This window comes from Phalacrocorax aristotelis, chromosome 2 (assembly GCF_949628215.1).
Source record: "Phalacrocorax aristotelis chromosome 2, bGulAri2.1, whole genome shotgun sequence".
Lineage (NCBI taxonomy): Eukaryota > Metazoa > Chordata > Aves > Suliformes > Phalacrocoracidae > Phalacrocorax > Phalacrocorax aristotelis.
The window spans coordinates 69,635,783-69,656,870 of record NC_134277.1 but is presented as its reverse complement, the minus strand read 5'-3'; the positions used below and the strand labels follow the sequence as shown (position 1 = coordinate 69,656,870).

At 42.1% G+C, this 21,088-nt stretch overlaps 1 protein-coding gene across 4 annotated transcripts in view; it reads right to left on the bottom strand.

The window, feature by feature from the left end:
* Positions 1 to 21,088, bottom strand: part of JARID2 (jumonji and AT-rich interaction domain containing 2) — a 226,433-nt gene that overhangs the window by 95,344 nt on the left and 110,001 nt on the right. For all 4 annotated transcript variants that reach the window (XM_075083958.1, XM_075083957.1, XM_075083959.1 and 1 more), the window contains one exon: positions 4,860 to 5,001. Coding sequence is in view for 1 of the 4 variants with exons in the window: in XM_075083957.1 (XP_074940058.1) it covers positions 4,860 to 5,001 (142 nt within the window). In the remaining 3 variants the exon portion in view is untranslated. The remainder of the gene's footprint in view (positions 1 to 4,859; positions 5,002 to 21,088) is intronic.

The following is a 21,088-nucleotide window of genomic DNA, read 5'->3' as shown; positions in this document are numbered from 1 at the left end:
AAAAATAAACGCATTTGTGCATTTGGCAATCCCTTGCGGGCACTTCTGGGAAGGGGGCCGTCTAAATGAGTAGCCACCTGATTAGTAACAGGAAACAAGCAGTAGCCTACTATCATCAAAGATTAACATGCTGTCACATCAAATCTGCTCGGCACACATCTCTTCTTGGGTAAGGTGAGCAACTGTTGCTAAAAAACATATAGCTGTCTCTGCACACTGTTATTAATTGCCAGTAGCTGTAGTTTTAAGAGTTGCCCATAAAAATGTACGAGCATTCAGCACCGCGATTCAAACACCTTTGGCTTGTTACCTATTGACCTTCTCCACTGAGATTCATGGCTGGAAATTAGAGATTCATACCAAGAGCACGCGGCTACACTGAAATTATACTTATCCTCCTTCAGCAGTTTTAAAAATGCACGTCTTCACTCAGTGAATACCATCCAACCTGACAGTTTATCAAGCTTGCATACCAGCGCTTTTGTTCATCTCTCCCAAAACCACTGAACAAACTAGCAACTGCTCTCACTTACATGGCAGTTAGACAGCAGCCCATTACACAACAGATTCAGTGTAACATTTGAATGCTTAGCTTTTGCCAAATGTTAGAATAACACTGACACCTCTTTACTGGCTGAACGTAGTATTTACTACTGAGGATTAACCCTCTGCTTCCCCCCAGACCTGGTCACTTGCAATAGACACAGCTCAGACCAAAGCAAGTACTGTCCGTTCTTTGAGTGGAAACTCCAACAAATTTAAGTATTTTGAACTCCTGAGCTTGCCACTATTGCCACTACCAATCCTTCTTAAACCCCATTTATTCTGTAAGTAGGTCTTACAGTTTTTTGATTGATCTGGAGACTTTGCACAGGCAAAGCTGTACACACAGTTCTTTTCCTCCTTATCACTACCCAAGCTATCACAGCTGAAACATGCAGCATCAGAAAATGGTAGGTTGCACACTTTTAGTACTATTCCATGGTTTCTGTTGCAATCTAAAACCCTACACTTAAAAAAGAAATGGAGGTGGGACTTTCCCCATTGGCTGCAAACTTGGCTGTGTAGGATGCTTCCTTCAGTCACCAGAGAGCAAAGGTGTTAATTACTGACCAAGTACCTACAAAGACTAGTTGGAGCCATTTGAAGCCTAACAGCACTGGGCCACAGTGTTCAAAAGCCTGGTCTATCAGACAAAGTATCCAAGTGAGTTTCTGAACAAAATCTGCAGCATTTTATTAAATCAGCATACTTTCACCAGAACTGCAATCTCTTTCCTCCCATCGTGATGCTCTCTTCACAGCATGGGTGGTTCTTCAATCAAGTTACGCTACTAGGAGAGGGGTTGAAACTGAAAAAAAAAATAGATGTGATAAACCTGAAGCAGCACTTGGTTGGGGGTTCTACTGTTGTGTTACACAGCTTGGCATGTACGAGTGAAATACAGAATACTCGGCAGTAATCTCTTCACTGGTCAACACACAGGCTGGTAGGGATTTACCTCTCCCACAGATGCTTGTCAGTACCTACCTATCTACAACTAAGTCCTCTGACCAATAACACACTGGAAGCATCCACTGCTTAGTTTTGACCCAAGGAAAAACTACACCAGAGATGGCTGGCATAGTGGGATGATAAGGCAAAGCTAACTGCTAGCAAACTCGCCCTCCACTCGGCTTGCTACAAGAATTGGCACCTGCTCTTCATCCAGGTTCTTGTGCAAATCATCTCTGAAACTGGAAGAGTTTGAATCAACAACAAATGCAAATTAAACACACACATGAATCCATCTCCCTACTCCATTTATATAATTCAACCTGTTCTAGCAGGGGGAAGATAGTGCCAGTTCAGCCCACTGAACTGACTGACCTGGAGCCCAGAAGATTGCCAGACATGACAGCTGGGAAGAGGAGGGAAGAAGAAACAGGGAAGAAACTGTTTTCCTCCACAGTACCAGCCTGCCATTACACTGAAGAACTGCAAGGTCAAACCAGAGCCTTAAACTACTAAACAAACTGGAGCCCCTTACAACAGCCTCCCTTATTTACTATGCGTACTTAGCACTCTTTTTGCGTCCATCACTGGTGCGAAATAGAGGTGGCCTATTCCTCTAGAAGGTAACAGGTTCAAGTTTCCAAAAGAAACATTCCTGCCATACACCAAAAAAACTCCACCAAAACCCCACAACCCATGAAAACCTAAACAGTAGCTTACATGTATGCTCGGTTCAAACACCCCAGGAAACCTGGTACTCAAAACTCACTGTATTACATATCAAGCAAGTTCCAAACACATATGCTTCACTAAGTGCACCAATCCCTAAAACCATTTCACTGCATATACCACCAGCTATATACCACAGTATTTCAAGACAACAAATACTCATTTTGGTGAGGGAAAAAAACTGGATGAAGTATATGCTAAAGCTACAGTGTTTAAATGTGTATTTTAGTACAAGAGTGCCATTAGTTGTACAGACAGCTCAATAGACAATTGAGAAGCTTGATTTTGAGGAAGCCCAGGGGGAAGACAAGGAAGGTACAATTTCTCAAAACCTGATGAGCTGAGGCAGCGAGCCCATAGATCCCATTTCAGTCCCATCCCCCCATACCATCCTCCTGCATATCCTTTGTCCACCCAATATTCCTGGCACAACACTTTGTGGGACCCCAAGATGACCCTGACTGAGGAAACATTACATATTCAGCAAAACAAAACAAAACAAAACTCAAAGGAGACAAGAGGAAGACACCAAAACACTTGACATGCTGCAATACAGCTTAAGAAAAGGAGCCCAGAAGTCTCTCTGCAAAGAGGAAGCTGGGGGAGGAAAAAAAGTAGATAAAAGTCTATGTTGGGTATAAATGGAAACAAAACAGGAAAATTCTCCTTCGCAGCAACTGCAGCAACAAGCGTAATATTATGTCAACAGTTCATGATGCATGAAGGAGAACTGAAATGATGCCTTGTCTTTCACAAAAGCTATATTTTTCATCTTAGCTTCTGGGTTTTTTTTTGTTTGTTTTGTTTTGTTTTTTGTTTTTTTTTGGGGGGGGGGGGGGGGGCACAAGGCGGGGTTTGTTCTGGTTTTAACACTAAAAGTACCAAAGGGACTGAGTTCACTATTATTAGGCCTGAACCACCCAGCTGCTTCTCAAGTGTCTGAATTCCCACAGCCAAAACCTAGCAAATATTTGTCAAAAGAAAAAAAAAAACCAACCCAAACAAATTTGCCAGTGATATTCAAATGCAGTTTCTTGGGATGGTGATGTAGCAATCCCACTCATTTCTGAAGCTAGACTGCGCAGGGCACCAGAAGCAGCGACAGCGTAAGGGTCAAGCCCTCCTGCCCCTTGCCAGCCCCAAGAAAGGAAGGGATGCCCCCTTGGTGGCACTGGTGGCTGCTCCTGAAGCCATGCTGTAAACAAGAGATGAAAATTCATGCAGGTAAAGAATAAAGAGCCCTTGCAAAAAGTCTTCCATTTGCTATTATTTTTAATCCTAACCAGCGCCCTGAACCTACTCATGGTGTGTCAGCACAGCTGAGGAATGAAAGGACAAAGCAAGTGCAGGAGGCAGCAAAAATTCCTTAAGAAAACATGCAAGCAGCTGCAGCAATGCCATGAAACGATGACCACCGTCTGCCAGGATCGCACCTACAGCACATCACCTAAATTTATAAGCAGAAATAATTTTTCAGCCTCTGTTATACCCCATAAATCCAAAAATAAACACACAAATATCTTTCCACCAACCAGCAGTAGGATGCAATAAGCCTTACAAAATTTCTACCAGTATAAAAGGTAACACAAATTTTATTCTGATACACCGGAGGAGCTAAGTGACCACATGAACTAGACTGAGTTTGTTTCTCAGGGGATGAAAATAGTTGCAGGGACCAGGGGTGGGGGACATGGGAATAGGAACGGGGGGGTGTCCAGGAAAGCACTACTCTCATCACTCCATCAGGCTTCTCAGGGGAATCATAAGGTAATGCAGAAAGTAGGAATACTTTTTTTTTTTCTTTACAAGAATTTTATTTTACCATTCTTTTTGGCTTACGACTAGGATGGGGAGTGTGGAGGAAAAAGGTTGAGAAAGCATTTTCCGTTTCTCTCTTTTAAATGGCATTTTTCAGACAGCTTGTTTTGGTTCTCACTTCATACAGAGGACAACTCCCAGCCTCCTGCATTCTCAGCATATTTTCTATAATAGATTGGCTTGAGTCCTATGATTTTAACCCACATTTTGCACATTCAGGATAAGAACTCGTAAGAGTTCAACAACAACCTCATATCTGACTTCTGGGAAACAGGAGGCAGCTTGCTACAGCAGTATCTCAAAGTAGTCCTTTACAACAGATATCCACCACACTGCCTTATTATACAGCTTTTCTTCTCAGAAGCATCCGTTGGGGTTTTTGGGGTTTGTTTGGTTTTTAACTTCATACGGTTTCATTCACAGAAAATTAAAAACAGCAACAGTAACACTAACCACTTTAGTGCTGCTTTCCTTGAAATTACACACCCATATGTATTGACATGACCCTGAGAGGCCAAAGCCAGAGGAGGAGGGAGGGCAGGAGGGGAGATAGTCTTAAGGCATTTCATTTAGCAATTACCTACTGCAAAACAACAACTGCCTTTCAATGCTTTCTAAAACAATAAGAAACATCTATACCAATGGATGAAGCAAATTTTACTATATCCTCAGTGTTACTAGAAGGACTCCTCTCTGGAAAGCCTGTTTATGGTAGGGCAGTATGTGCAACCATACCCTACTGATAACATAATCACAACCTTATAGCATGAAAGGGACAAAGCAGAAAGGCTATACTTTAATCATAATGCACTACTGACCTTTTCCTCGAGGGCCCTTCTTCAAAATCTGAAGAACTAACATCGTTGCTCGTTGAGGACACTTGCGATGCATCATCCTTCTCATTCTCCAGCTGTTCTGATCCCGGTCCTAATCCTTTAGATGGGCCATTAGTGAGAAGTCCTGCAAACATGACAAAGTAGTACACAATATTCAAAACCTGCATTACCATTGCCAAATGGATTTTATAAAAAATTCACGTGTGACACTAACAGCAAAGAGTTGACGCCCAAAGAAATGATCTTGCAAAGAGATACGCTGATGACATTGATTTTGCATGGAGGTATCCAGTAAGAACCTGCCTGATTGTGTGTTTCCGATTTCGTTAACTGTAAGCCCCCAATCCCAAATAACTACATTACAGGTGTTTGCAATTGTATTTATAATCTTGTCATATCCCTTACTCAAAAAGGGACACAGCTTAGAGTCATAAACTCATCCCTGTTTTACAGAACTCCTGTTGACTGGCATAGATGAGAGCCTTTTGTATTTCTCTGTAGATCAATATAAAATTAAGCTGCCATTTGGTCAATTTGTCGTCATCTTGCTCTTCACTCTGCTGCTTCCAGCTACTGCAACTTATGATCTTTTTTAAAAAAATCTTAAATCCCAAAGGGGTGAACATCAAACACCTGCTTCTCAACTCTGATTCTTCCAGCCAAATGTCACTCAACTACAGAAACTCCACACTGCCAGCAAAGGTACACAAGGCAGGGGAAATGTCTGCCACAGCTGCCTTCCCTTTTATACCTTTTCTCTCCTGGAGGAATACTACGGCAAGCGGAGTCACATAGATGGAAGAAAGCATTAGGCTTTATACAAGCATAATGTTTAATAAATTTTGCATATTCTACTCAAATGAATAATATAATTTGGCTCTTACAAACAACAGCAGACAGACAGCGAAGCCACTCAGACTTAAGGAAGAATTAAACTAATAACATTCTTCAGTAGGGTCTGGGATGAGAGGGAGGAAAATTATTAAGAATTTTATCAGCTCAGTATTTACTCCGTGTTTTAAGAGCTTATTAACAGACGAGCTGCAATTTTATCCAGGAGAATGCTTTCCCATCTCTCCACCAAAATTCTTTTGCAAATGGCATAGCAAAGCTTTGTTTTGTAGCTTTATTTCCTCAGAGGAACACTGGTAGGACTCCCCTCCCTTGGTTGTTTCAGTCCCCCTTTCTATAACTGCACCTTAGAAAACAGGGAGGGGGCTGATGCCTTCCAAGATAAGCTGGGCAGCAAGGCTTAAGAGTACTAAACCAAAAATGCTGACTAATAACAGCAGTTCAAAATTTTCCCATCAGTGCTACATTTCAGACCTCTGTTTTTAGAAAAACTACTGCTTAGCACCATGGATGCACTTACTTGTTGCATAACCAAGCATTCAACCAAGCTCAGCTTGAAAGAGACACCAAAGCATAACCAGAGCAAGAGGAAGGCACCTCCTCTGGCAAGCTGTCTGCTCTAAGTACTGGCACCTCGGCCACGGCCACATACTCCTGCCCTACAAGGCCATTTACTCACTGCTTGCTTGGGCACTACAACTGAGTGCAATACATCGTCTGCCGGCAGGCTCTCAAACCTTTCAGTGCTTCAGGTTCCAATCTAATCGCTCCGATTGCCCATTTTTAAACAGCCTAATCCAAAGACTGTATCATATCACTACATCATATCACCCTCTTCTTTTTCCAAAGTTTGCTCTTACGCATTCTGAACTACACCAAATTTCTACTGACTTTAGTCAGAAGTGGCTACATGGTGGCCATATGCTGCAGTTTTTGTGCGCTGTTTTTAAAATACTAAGTAGAGGCCTGGATTTTTTTTTTTTTTTTTTTTTTGGGGGGGGGTGGGTGGAATGCAGTGAACTGGTTGCTCAATTTGGCAAAAGTTGAAACTAAACACCAATTTTTGCATCAAAATGTCTTTTCTAGCCAGGGAAGAAGTGTCAGGGAGAAGCTATATGACCCAATTTACATTTTCACTCCCCTTTTGTTAAATTCCTTTTGATACTTCCTTTCCATTAAAGAGATCTCAAACTGCAACCCAACAAATAATACAAATTTCAGTATCAGCACATGATACTACAACAAGGTTTGTAATGTAACGCAATGATACAATACGGGGTGACAGCATCCCTTCAAAGCATTCACAAAGAAATGCAGGTGACAGTTTAAAAAACATTAAATGATTATATTTCTATGCTGAATTCAGCCTCACTAGAAGCCCTAGTGCCCAAGTTTATTCTTTAAAGTTTCAACTTTTGCTTTGTATTTTTCCATTAAACCACTGCTGATAAAATTTACAATTTTTAAACTCCAGAGAAGTCTAAATCAAGCATATCATTTGAGGCCTGATACTCAGTAACTTAACTCTTAAGGCAGAATTTGATTAGGCTTTCCAAAAGCAATATTTGTTCTGGAGACTTGCCATATGCAAAACCCAGCAACCTGAAGTATATGAGTCAAGAAAATCACCTTTTGGGCTGTCAACTTGCACGCACTTAGAAGGTGATTTTTATTCTTCCTTTCACCCTGCCAAACCATCATGCACTTGGAAGACATGCATGATTTGTGTCCCTTAAGGAAAAATATAGGCTTGTCTACTATTATTCAGCATAACCAGCACCATCCCAAAACACAGTAATATTGCAGTTAACTGAAGTTAGCTATCGTCAGCTGAAACCAATTAAAACAAGTGCCCTAAAACAGAGTCGTGAAACTACAAATGAGAGATACTGATAAATAATGGGAACGGGTGTCATGTTCTACAGGTCTTCAGGGCCAGCATAATTGCGAAATCCACTCTGAAGTGATGAAAGAAACAGACAGCCACAGTCCACAGCCTTCTTCCAAGCACTGAAGAGAGAGCACATGCTGAAGTAGGCTGTTATAAAGTTTATTGCCACTCAGTCATTTTTATGTCAAATGCATTCAGTTTGCCCCCAGATACCTTTTCCTTCCAACGCCATTCCTGCCATCTCTAACTGCGATAAACCACAATCTTTTCTGCTGTGCATCAGTCAGGAGCTATAGAGGGTCTGGAGGCCCCAGGATGGGGTGGGGTTGGGTGGGGACCCTACAGGTTGTGCCAAGTGACACTCGGGCACCCCCATCACCATGAATGAGTTGGAAACGGTGCAGCTGATGGGACACACCGGTCTGCTGGTGGACTGCAGGAACAGAGTCTGGCACACATCAATTCACGTGGGTTAACTCTCCAAAGTTAAGCAAGTTACAGGAAGCAGCAAGCATTCCTGTTTCTTAAAAGCAAAGTACTGCGTGTGTGTGTGTATGTACGTAAAGAGGGAAAAGCAACTGAACAAGAAAACAGTCTTTTATATAGTCTGAAGAGCTGAACCACTCTTCAATCCTGGCTACTTCAGAATACCAGCAACAGCCAAGGAACCAGCAAGCCATCAAGAGCCAAATAAAATCAAAGGGTTAAATAGTTCCTCTGCTGCTTTTCCATGGCTGTGTCCTTCAACATCTAAATCATGGTACCAGCGAGCCCTGGCTCATGGCAAAGCCTGCGACAAGTTACATTCCCAGCTGCTGGAGACCTGGCAGCAGCTGCCTGCCCCTTGTCCACTAGGCTCACCTCAGCCCCAGCTCTCACTGCCTTCTCTGGCAGCTGGACTCATGACCAACCACAAGGCCAGAATAACTAGGCAGAATAAATAAGGGTTGATAAAAATAGACTTGATTCCTGTAATATAAAGTGTTTGTTTTAAAAGTAAAATTAGATTTTTAATATTTTTTAAAAAACTAAACCTCATTAAAATTATATTTGAAAGTGCAGCAACCTGGATTATAAGTCAGTGTAAGATTTCATATATTAAAATGACTTACGTGAAATAATAATTCAGATATAGAGTGAAGCAGTGCATATTTGCTGCCAAAGTTTAAAAGGAACTGAAACACTGAACAGCTCAAAGTCATTGAATAAACACTGCTTCAATTAAGTCATTAATAACAAATTATTTAATTAAGTCAGAAATACAGGAACTCACATATCAAATGACATCTATGGTCCCTTAAATACACTGTCCTGGCTCCAACTGATTGAGACTAGAATACTTTAAGAGAAAGGCCAATTACTAATTCCTAGTAATTAAAAAGGGTAGCTTAAAACTGAAACAGAGATCTTAACATCCTTTCTAAAATGTATCTTAGCCACATAAATGTCAACTTCACAGTTTTGCTTAATTCTTTTTTAAATTTCCGCATAAGCTGTGATAGCAAACTGCAATTTTAGTAACATGCTGCTTAAAAATACAAAGAAAAAAATCCACTTATCAGCTTCTAACCACATTGAGAAAAAGCAGCAAATGTGAGTATTATGCCCACTGCTACAAGCTGGGGAAAGCTGAACAGCCCCTTCTGCCCTCTGCACCCCAGACGTTATTAGAGAGACCTCTATCACCTCCTTTTTATTTGCCTTCCACACTCAATGTTTTCAAATCTGCCTGTTGCTACAAGTTTGTTTGTTTTTTCACACGCAGGAAGGGCTCTGCAATGAGCCAAACCATACCCTCCAGGGTGATCCAGACAGAATCCGGATACCACGGTTTTACAACCTTTGTAGAGCGTGGTCCCTCTTGTTCCCACTGAATCTCACCTTCCCCTTTGCTTCTCGACTGTAGCTGTTAACTGAGTGGAGGTCTTGCTGAGCCTTCTCCAGCAAAGGCCATGTCCCTTTCACCAAAAACTGTGTGTGTAAAGAACAGTGAAATCTGCTTAAACAAGTCTACATCAGGAGGCTTTCACTGACTCAAGCAGATCACCTTTCATAATAGTTTAGCAAGTAAGACTTACTGTTCCAGTAGAGGCTGGGCTTAATTTATATTAGTACAGATTTGCTAACCTTGCCATTTTTGGTGATACACACACACACTCTTAGCAGCAATCTACAACTCTATTTTCAAGCCATGATCTAACCCATCTCTGGTCATCTGGAGAGGTGGCTGACAGGCATGTGCGGGGCAGGTCTTGGGAGCACCTGAACACGTGATGCAAAATCACAGTACCTGGGAATGCACTGTGCAATAGAACACCGTGTAAGTATAAATACATAGGATGAAAACAGCGGAGGAAAAGAGAAGCAGAAAGCAGCAACATAAGGGAAGATGGAAAAAATGCAAGAGAGGGTTTGGGGTTAGTTAGCTGGTTTTAAGAATAGATGAGATTACAGTTACTGGTATGTTCTTCATTATTAAAGTTACTGAATAATCAGGAAACCAAAGGGGAGCATCCAAACAAAGCTCAGTATCACGTGGTTAGTTGAACACAGTGGTTGGGTGAAGGGACTTCCACAATGTTTCCAAAACACTATTTCTACATCACTTACTCTAATGCCAACAAGGCATCTGAGCATGAACACTTCCATGCTCTTACAACAGGACAGCAACACCTATTTTAGTTTGCCATTTCCCAGTCATAAGGCGACTTAGGAAAAGAAATACATTCAATTGTATTTCCAGTCAGTTTGCAGTCAGAGGCAACCCACAAAGCCATCACATTAGAAAAATCAGCAGTCAACACCACACAAACACAAGCCAAAGATACAAAAAGCATTAACTGACCTCAGTAAGGGGGATTTCAACATGACTGTGTTCACAGCTTCCTATATGGGATGAACACCTAACGTCAGCCGATCCGAACAGCTCGGGGCAGGGGACCAGGGCTGCAGATCTCGGCTCTATGTGAAACACATAACTTTGCTCCCGGGAGCTTCTTGACCACACAGAGACACCCACTTCCCACTGCCAAAAGATACTGGGTTTGCCTCCCCCTCGGCACCCCCCCTCCTTGCATTCCTCCCTGATCCCTGCAAGCTGAACCGCTCTGGGCTGGTACAAAGGCCCAGTTTCCAGGGCAATTGGTAAAACAAAAAACACACATTACAAGTAGTTTAAAAAGCAACATTCTCGCCACACTGGGACGGCAGTGTTATTTATGAGAGCATGCAATAGCATGGATTGTAGTTACGTAGGCACAAAGCTAAAGTTCTGTTCGCCTACAGAGTAACGTACCCATCCTAACTTCATCTGTGCAGTCCTGGGAGTCGCAAAGGAAAGCTTTGTTTAAAAAACAAAAATAGTTATTTTCGTCTTTTTGCACTGTCCCTTTTAGGAAAGTTGCCACAAATGTAACTGCAATGTAAGGGGTTAACCATCCCACACCTTAGTCTGAAAAGTCTGTGCTACCTGAAGACAGACAAACTCCTTGGTATAACCGTACTGTGGAAGACTACCAAACGAGTTCTATGCCTAAAGTATACAGGGAGAAAGTTACTACCTTCAATTCTTTAAATATTTACTCTGGCCCTTAGTTTCAAGCAGGTAATATTCTGCATGAAAGTCTACATATAATAAACTGATGGCTCAACATACACCTCTTGTTTTCCTTCCATCTAAGAACTATAGGACTTAACAGTGTATTATGAGCTATAGCTTCATGCACAACTTTACTTGCAAATACTGTTAATGAATAAGCCTCATCAATTTTCAAGAAGTAATAGACAAACAGCTGCAATACAATACAAATTCATATCCCATTGTCTGTAACCCTAAATTTATCTTCTACCAAAAACGCCCTTACTTGCCAGAGTACGTGCAGAAACACGACCAAAATCTTGGTAAGCATGTTAAATAAAACCATTCATCACTGCATGCCAAGTTAAAACATACTGGTATCTCCAAAACATCTGCAACAGTCTGCATTAATCAGCATACTGTACAGAGTTACTGTATTTAGCAGTGGTACAGCTATGCACAAAAGATAATTTAGTTTTATAGTGCAAATGCCATCTGTCACATTGTCACAGCATGACAAGGTATCACGTTACATATTAAACAGACAACACGCCTCGGAAATAAGGCCTATTTTCATGACATGGTTGTCTTAGAGTCTAAAGAACTAGGTTTTCATGGTAGTAACATAATTTAAAAACAAAACGGGCCAAAACATTTTTCTCTGGGATAAGAGAAAAATTTTTTTTCTCTTCCATTTTTTTAAGGATAGGTGTCATAAAGAAAATGCTATTTTGATCTCATTTCGTAATGCAAAACCACAACAGTTTTCTGTCTCTAAATAAAAAAAAAAACACACATGAAACAGTCGTTGTTTATACCACACGATGCTCTGTGTTGCCACCATGATGGTAATTAACAGTACGTGGGCTTTTCAGATGACAAGCCACTGGACATTAGGTTGATTGTGCTACATAACAGAGCATATGCATAAAGCAGTACTGTTATGCCAAAAACTGTTAGCAAATAGCTTGTACAGTCCTCAAAAATGACTAGAGGAGTGCTTTTATATGTAGATATACATCATTACTATGGAAGCCAAGCATGAATGACATTACAGCACAAGATGTGTTTGTCAGTCTGTCAAAAGACAAGATCACCGAAGAGAACTGATTAAATAATAAAGGTTGAAAGAAGCTCCTTACTTCCATTACATCTCCATCCAAAATTGCTATTAAGCAACAGAAGACATTTATGTGACTTTGTTTCCTGCATATAAGCCCATTATCAAGTACCCGTTAGCAGCATTAATTGAAATTATATTGTTCTGCTGTTTCAACACAACACTTTTACAGGTGGTTTTTTTTTTTTCGTTTTCATCTGGAAGGGGTTGGTTGGCAGGAGTGATGGTATTAAACTGGTAGCAACAAGAATATAACAGTCAAAAATGAACCTAATTTAATTCTACCAGGAAACTACCCCAGGCCATAGGACATACTTCAAGCCTCAGTTTTATTTATGAAATATGCATCTGGAAGACATTTAAAAAAAAAATATCTACCAACACCTGCAACATATCATACACTGAGAAAAACCTCACCCAAGTCTATACTTCTGTAATTTTAGGTTTATACAAAGAAAAAAAATTCAAAGGGACGCATCCCTGATTAAAAGACATTTCTCCACTTTTAAGGACACAACGAAAACTGCAATCCCCTGTTTCCCGCAGGCAAGATAACCCTTTCTGACACCTTATTCCTCTTAAGGCAGAAGAGGTCATCGGCTTGGGCTCTACACACCGTGGCCTGGATGAAGGAGGGAAGAGGAGTACTAAACAGGCTGAGCGGCAGGGTAGGTGTTCATATGCAGGTGAAGGAGATAGCAGCAGTAATGCTGACTCCAAAAAAGCTTCGGCAACCAATAAATCTCTCCTAAATCCCCTTCCTACAAATGCAGAGAGCTAAGTCAGAGCTTAAATCCACAAATAGCTATCTTGAATTTTGCCAAAGTTTTTAAATTTTAAGAGGGGAAAAAAAGGAAACCCAAGGAATGGTTGCCCCAGGACCCAAAAGCTAGGGATGTCCTGAATGAAGCAGAAAGAAGGAAAGAAAGATGATAGCCACCACCCTACCAGCTCCTCCCTATCCGTTATATCAGTACCAATGTGTTATCAAGCTCCTACCAATTGCTCCTGGAGCTGTATGATAACGCAACAGCAGCAGCTTTTCTACTAAGTAGGTACCAGGCCTTGTAAAGGTCATTAAGTTTTGACAAACAAACACAGTTAATTTTATAGTACCATAAGCACTCCCTGTTAGCACTGAGGAAATGAGGGCCATGTACTCTTCCCACGTGTTGCCAAGGAATCACAGTACTTGATGTCCGCTGCTTGCATCCACCTCTGTCCCCAAGACCCCTTGGCTGCAGTCAGAAAGCTCTGGAGGAACAAGAGGACTCCCAATGCAAGACCCTAGCTATAGGCCTTTGCAGTTCAGAGGGACCTGGGTAGGGAAGGCATAAAGCCCTTTGCAGAAGCAAGGGAACACCACCACCAGGAAGAGAGCTTGGTTAGGACATGGGGACCTAGACGCTGTCCAGGTGCAGCCACCGCTCAGCAGGTGCCCCTGGGGAGGTCACCTCCCCTCCCTGAGCTCGCCCACCTGTAAAATAAAGGTAGTGAGATCAGCCCCCACAGTGAAGAGCAAAGGAGGGTACAGACGGTAAGCACAACATGAGATCTGGGATTATTAAAATCCCTCAGCAGTGCGTGCCTCATGTTGATTTTGGCACTGGACAGAGTAGATTTATTTCTCCCCAAGGAGAACAAGTGCCCTTTGATTTGCAGCTATGCGAGGGACATCAGTCCTAGAGGACATCATCTCGCATTGGGCAATAACATATGCAACCTGGAAACAGAGTTAAATATGCATTTTATTTGAAATTACAGGCACAAGCAGGTCCACGAGTGTAATTTATCTCTATTTAGTTCAAGGACATTAGCAATAGAAAAATGGGCATAACCAGTAAGAGAGAAAAAAAAAGTCCTCAGGTATTAACAAAATTATCAGTTACATGTGAAGGAATTATTCTATGGGTTTTATGCCAGAATGATCATGTCTTGTTTATCCTGCCTTTTCTGGGGGATTTTCTGGCTGAATGGAGAACCAGTAGGGTAACATCCCATGAGAAGAGAATGTCAAGGAAGCCCTTGACATGTCTGTGAAAGAAGGCATTTAGTTTTAAAATGTTTTGTTTCTTCCACTTTTATTTGCTTTAAACCTATTTGACAGTTATTTGGAGAAAAGTTACTGACAAAGTTTCCAAATTACTTTTGCCTGTTCTTCACCAATATGGCCTCATGTGAGGGAAAGAGCATGGGTTATTCTGGTAAATAAGAATTAAGCAAAGCAAGCTAATCAGTATTTTAGGTCTTTGTCACCTACATATGAGCACCAAGTGAGGGCAATTCCTCCCCCTTCTGAACCACTTTTACAGATCATTCTTAACTGTAATACACCGCTATAGCAGTCCCATTTTTAAGTCAACTATTTCCCCCTATCTCAGCATCACTGGGACTTGCTTTTAGACTCAGCAATATACCTTACCGGGTTTCAGAGTTAAACTTCCACTAGGAATGGATGGACAAAGCAACGATAAATACATACTTCAAAAATACCCATACCGTGGCATCAGGGACTAGACAGATTAGTAAAAATGAAAAAAAATTAAAAAAAAAAAAGGTTTTAAAAAGACATTCTGGTATTTTAAGTAGCATGAGGGGAAAAAAAACTATGCCAAAAGCATGTCTCCAGACAACAGCTATTCTACATTAGAAAGTAAAAATTAGCAATTGTGTCTCCACAGAGTATAAATGAAGGAGGAATAAAGAAGGTAAAGGCAAACACAGTGAAGCAAGGAAGCGCCTGCTAATTGGAAGAAAACACAACATATGAATGTGCAAATAAAACAACAAGGGAAATAAAAAGGTATGCAACGTCTCACTGCTAGCAATGAATACTTGGGAGCCTGAAAAGGGAGAGATGTGCAGCTAAAACCCAGAGGCTTAGCAAGGCTTGACTATATTTGTTAACGATTTCTAGGAAACCCTTATAGGCTGTATAATTTGGAAACAGCTTATCTGCATGAAACCGGATACAACAGCAAAACAGCATCTTGACGAACATTTGCTACACACTTTTCCTCTAACAATGCATGGTTCCTACTGATCTGCAGCGAGGGATCACACAAACAGGACAGGCTTACGATCCTGGCAGATGAAGGTAACGAAAGGTCCGTTTCTGGAAACGGAGTCACGGTTGGCCAGCATCTTGGGCCCACAAAGGCGATCACTGGCAGGGACTGGGCCAGTCCCCCACTGCACCCATCTCCAGAAGCCCAGCCCTTCGGAGGAGCAAGAACAGGCAGCTCGAGTTAACTTCTTTCTCATATAAACCAAATTAAATTAAATGACCAGAGGAATAAGTGTAGGACTTGGACTTCTACATACACCTCAACAGACTCTGGAACAGGAGGAAGATTCTAGCACAGCAGCGTTCCGTACAAAAAAAGATGGGGAAAGGATGAGAGAAGTGCCAGAAAGCCCTTCTGGGGAGGTTATCCTCTGCTTAATTGTCTCTAATTCTGCCCCTGTGACAAAAGCCGTGAAAGGCAAATGCTGAATGACATACTTCTAATTGCATAGTCCCATTTGATATTTTAATGTATGTCATTGAGGATTTGCCTTTCATGACTTTTGCCAGGAGCACGGGCAACCCTCCAGACAGACAGAAGATATACTTTTTCCCCCGATGTGACACAAACTATGAAGATCTTGTTTGCTGCAAGAACACACAGCCTGGTGATGCAGCAGCAGTGACCCTCCCACGCAGCCAGCAGATGTGTGTACGGATTCAGCCCTTTCTTCACTGGAGATGCTTTGAGCTCTTAGTCAAAGAAAAGGAGGGGAAAAGTCCTCCTCCTGTCCTGGGAAAAAATAATTGAGCTAAATGCTAGGTGTTCTACAAGAACTCAAGTTACGTATGACAGATATTTGAACTAAAGCATTTTAATTACTTTCACTCCACATTTTCAATAACTTTTTAAAGAACATACCCTCCCTAACTCTGAGATCATCCATCAGCCAGCTCCAGGAGTCAAGCTGCCAACCTCTTTCACTGACAAGGATTTTTTTTTATCCCTGGCATGCCACCTCCTTCTGCTAAGCACTTGAATTACGATCTCTGAGTTTAAAGCAATTAAATAGCCACCGACTTTAAAACAAAAGAAAAAGAAAAAAAACCCAACCAACCAACCGAACAAACCAGGGCACAGTCACTTCTAAGTTAACACCCTAGCCTCTTCAGCAACATGCCAGACAGCCCCCCCCGCCCCAGGAGGTCGCGGCAGCCCAGCTGGACGGCAGACAACCCAGGCAGCGCTGCCGGCAGGGAGGCAGGCTGCCTCCCGCAATGCCGGGGATGCACCTGCAGCCGCATTTCCAATTCCCTGCCAGCAAATCTATTGAGAGCCTTAACATAGGCTTGACAACCACGCCAGAGTAAGGCCCTGTGACATCCCAGGAGGGGGGAGGGAAGAAAGCTGCCCGAGTAACTCTCAAACACTTTTTTTTTCAGCCACTGGTTTCCCAGGCTTTTGTCTATAACCCTAAATTTCATCCATGATGCTCAGCACCTCACTGCTAGTAGGGAAAGGCAATTCTCTTCAGGGTAAATCCAGCAGCTGCTTTTCCTGAGAGTGAATCCTTCCCCCTTGACACCATCTACCCTGTGTACTATTTATTTGCTCTCCTTCACCGAAAGAAGCTACAAGGCACTGTAAAACAACACAGAAACACCTGGAAAGCCCCCAAAACTCAGCCTTTTGGGATCTTGAATTTTTGGGATGCCTTCCTCCTTGTCACTGGTTTTACATCTAGCTTTCTAAATTAATTATAAAAATATATGTTTTTTAAAAAAATACTTGGCATGTTTTTAAGGTATGAAACAGCAATGTGGCCATAAAAACATTTTTTCCATACAGTAAGCAAACATATTTTCAAAAACAGGTTGCTTAAAAAGATTAAAACAAACAAAAAAAACCATTCCTATCTTTCTGTGAAATCTGTAATTGAAGAACTGTATTCACCCCTTCCCAAGGGGAAGGGATTTCTTTTTTGTGGTTTTTTTCTCCCCCCATTTTCTAGTGGGGTCAGGCAAGTGAGTATCATTCCTCACTTTCTTAAATTAAAGGTTGGAGGAATGCACCTCATGCTTGGGATGAAGAGCTGCCCTGCTGTTTTGACTCAGCCCCATGTAATCTGTTTGTAGAGTTATTGTCAGGGGAGAGGAGGCTCATGACAGTGACAGTAAAATGTTTAGACCAACCGCCACAAACCGAAATCACAAGGGCAGTACGAAAGCGCGACGCGAATGAACAAGTTGTTCTGCCATACGTGTGCACAGGAGTGGTGACGTTCCACCTCTATTTGAGCACTAAGCCTTTGCCTAAGGTAACATCCCAGCCCATCTCCTACGTCACGCTGACAGCAGCGGCACAGTTTGGCGGACATCTCTCTGATGCACAGCAGCCATCTACCTGCTAGGCGCATGCAATGGAAAAAAAAATGCCAGGAAATAAATCTATAGCTGGAAGATGCTTAGGAGAAAAAGCCCTGCCCTCCCAGAGTGGCTCCGGTGCTGCAGTGATGGGAGAGCAGGTGAGGGGACGAAGCAAGAGCCACCCACGCTCAGCTGTCAGCTGAGCTCCAAGTATCTCGCCACACGAACGATGCACAGGCCATAAGCAAGAGCGACACAAGCTCAAAGGCATCAGATAATGTAAACTTCAGCCACCTGCCAGAGAGTACGCAGAGACCGTTCTCATTTTCACTGGGGGGACAACCGATTCTTGCCAGCGTTAATGCAGTTCTCCGAAGCACTGGCATATGAAACGCCAGCACTGTAACAGCCTTTAAAGAAACGCTCCTCATATGCCAAGCAATTTCCATCTCTATTTCTAGCTCTTGCGACCAGCAGCTTAACCTTACTTTCACCTCCCTTTTGTGAGCTCTACAGGCGAACCACGGGGGGAAGAGATGAGAGCTGGAGTAGGGGGCCAGCCACTTGAAAACCTGACGCTGGAGAAAGGGCTTCTGAAATGTTAAGGAGACTTCCCGCCACACCACCTCTGAGAGGAGTTAAAGAAATTCCACCGCCATGAAATATTCTGCTGCTGTTAAACAGCTTTTTTTTGCTCACATTTTGGGGCTTCAGAAGGATAAGTGAAACAACATTAGCTGTTTCCTGACTTAATAGAAACCTTGGAATGACCATCATCACACACTTACACAATCAAGATTGTATAGTGATGTGCATTTAACGATTTTATCTTTCCAAATAAGCAAAGGAGATAAAGAACTATCTTGCAATTTTTAAAGTACACTGATTTCCAACCCCACCAACCATTAATTCATTGCACAGAATTTTCCTTCCATTCATTTCATTTGTGTAACTGAAGGCTGATACCTCTTAGCATATTTCTTTTTTTAAGTACAGCATCAGAGAAATGGGGGTGAGGGCCTGGGAGGTGCATGCAATAGAACAGCACAGAAATGCAGGAAGAAAACAGTAAGCAAGCTTTCAAAATACACCCAAGAGACTGTGTGTATGCTGAAGTTCACCACTGTATTACTACAATCAAAAAAACCCGATTTAGGGCCAAAAGTACATTATCAGGATTCAAAAATCACTGCATTGCTCTATTTCAAAATGATGTGACAATACTGAAGAAAAAAAAGAGAGACAAAAATGAAGACTGGAATCCATACTGTACATTCACAGTATCCCAAAAAAAGCTAAAGAGACATATTAAACAGAAGCAGTTCCGACAACAAGTGGCTTCCTGGAGTTAGAACATTCCCTCCTACACTGTTTCAAGGCGTCTCTACCAAGCCCAACTTAAGCTACAAAGACTATTAAATAATATCAATGCTTAGCATGCATTTAGCAGCACTTTGTATGTTCAAAGTGCTAACACACACACACACCCTCCAGTCCCCCAAAGAACACCAAACAAAACCATACTGAACAAATGGGAAAAGAACCTGCCTGCCCCACATGGGACGGGGCTACAGCAACATCTATCCTGCAGTGGGAGAAGACGTCCTGCTTTGTAACCATAGCCCCACGATGTGGCATGAGGCAGAAAGGACGGCACCAACCACACCGTGGGTATTGGAGATGCCCTCCCAACAGGGGAGGATGGACCCATCTAATGGGAAAGCAGCAGCGCAGATACGCTGTGCTGCGTTTTGGAAAAGGGTCAGTGCACAGAGCAGGAATCATGGTCATCAGTGTCAAAGCTGGGACCCCGATTACCCCGCAACCTGCACCAGCTGCTTGATGCACTGACAGCCTTTGCTTCTTCACGTGTTGGGGCCACCCAGGTCAGGTTTAACTCCCATGTAAAACTGTTTATTAGTAACACCAAACAGCTACACAGTAAGGCCAAGAATGAATATGAACAAAATCATCATTTTAAGGAATCCTCCCATACACTCCAATAAAAACCCTCCCCATCCTGTTTAATGGCAAAAAGAAATTATATTACTGGATCCCAAGTGGTGGATATGAGAAGGAAGGAGAGTCCAATTTTTTTCTCTACTGGTACGTAAAAATCAGGAAAGGCTTTGGCAGAAGCTAGATAGATAAAAGTGGACCACTTATAAAGGAACGGGGTGGACTTCTTACATTTAATTTCTTTCTGAACTTAAAATCTGCCTCAGAGAGATCTGGAGAACACTTTCAACTTAAAAAAAAAAAGTCACTGGGGACATGAAGGCCTCATTGTTTTCCCCAAACTTTATATGTCAACACATACACATGCTTTTAAAAAAAAAATCATTACCTCCCTTCTGAGACGTTAAATCCACACAATGTTTCTTGGAGAGGGTAAAAAGAAAATATAGGTCAAGATGTTGAGATAGGGATGGCTTCTGAAAGATGAAAGCATAAGAGGACTAAGCTTTCATTCCTTATGTTTCTTTGAGATTTCAAACAGTGTTATTTGATAATGGTTCCTTTCAGAAAATTGGAATTTAATATAGCTAATTATAAGTTAGAGAATTAATGTACAGTCAGTAGTCCAACTGAGCTGGTATACCATGCTGATGCTTTTTACCAGCATGTCCCCAGTCCTTATTACAGATCTTTTCTCCAAATACTAAGGCCAATCGGCCCTCACATTAGGCTGGATGGCCCAGGAGGTTGGGGGTGGGCATGGGGCGGGAAACAACAAACCAAACCTATGATCTCCACGGCTGTAACACTGAGCCTACAGCAAGCAGCCTGGAGTTGTCCTCACTGCACAGCACAGAGCAGGAGCAGACCCTCCCGCTTCAAAAAGAGCACAAAAAATAAGAGGACAAAGACAGAATGAAAAACACAAGTAGCTGGAGAGTAAAAGTACACAGAGAAACACAAAAACACATTTTCCTCCTTCTGATTAAAAAGGAGGAAAAAGGACAACAACAGACAATGAAGAGTTTAGGCAAAGAGAAGGAAAGGGAGTACTCCTAATTCTCTGCTATTAACATCGAACTATCTGAGAATTATTTGTCCTATAAGCAACCAACCATAAGCTAAAAATCCTAACTTACATTTCACAGAGAGCAAGCGGTATAAATAGGAATATCCCTCACGACAGGCGCCAGCAGCAGGCGCAGCTAGATTTGGACAGGGAGCAGTTTCTCTGCAATTCTGAAGGAAGCCGCATGCCAGTGTTTCAGGGACCTACACAGGTTTAAGATGGTCTGTTTCTAGAGGTGGCACAAAATGTTTTCGGCAGCATCTGCTGCACATCACTGGTTGGTACGTAAAGCAAAACTGTAGCTTGCATGCTCTTCAACATCAACTGCCCTGCAGTGAATTTTGAGGGGGAAAAACATGCATCATGGGA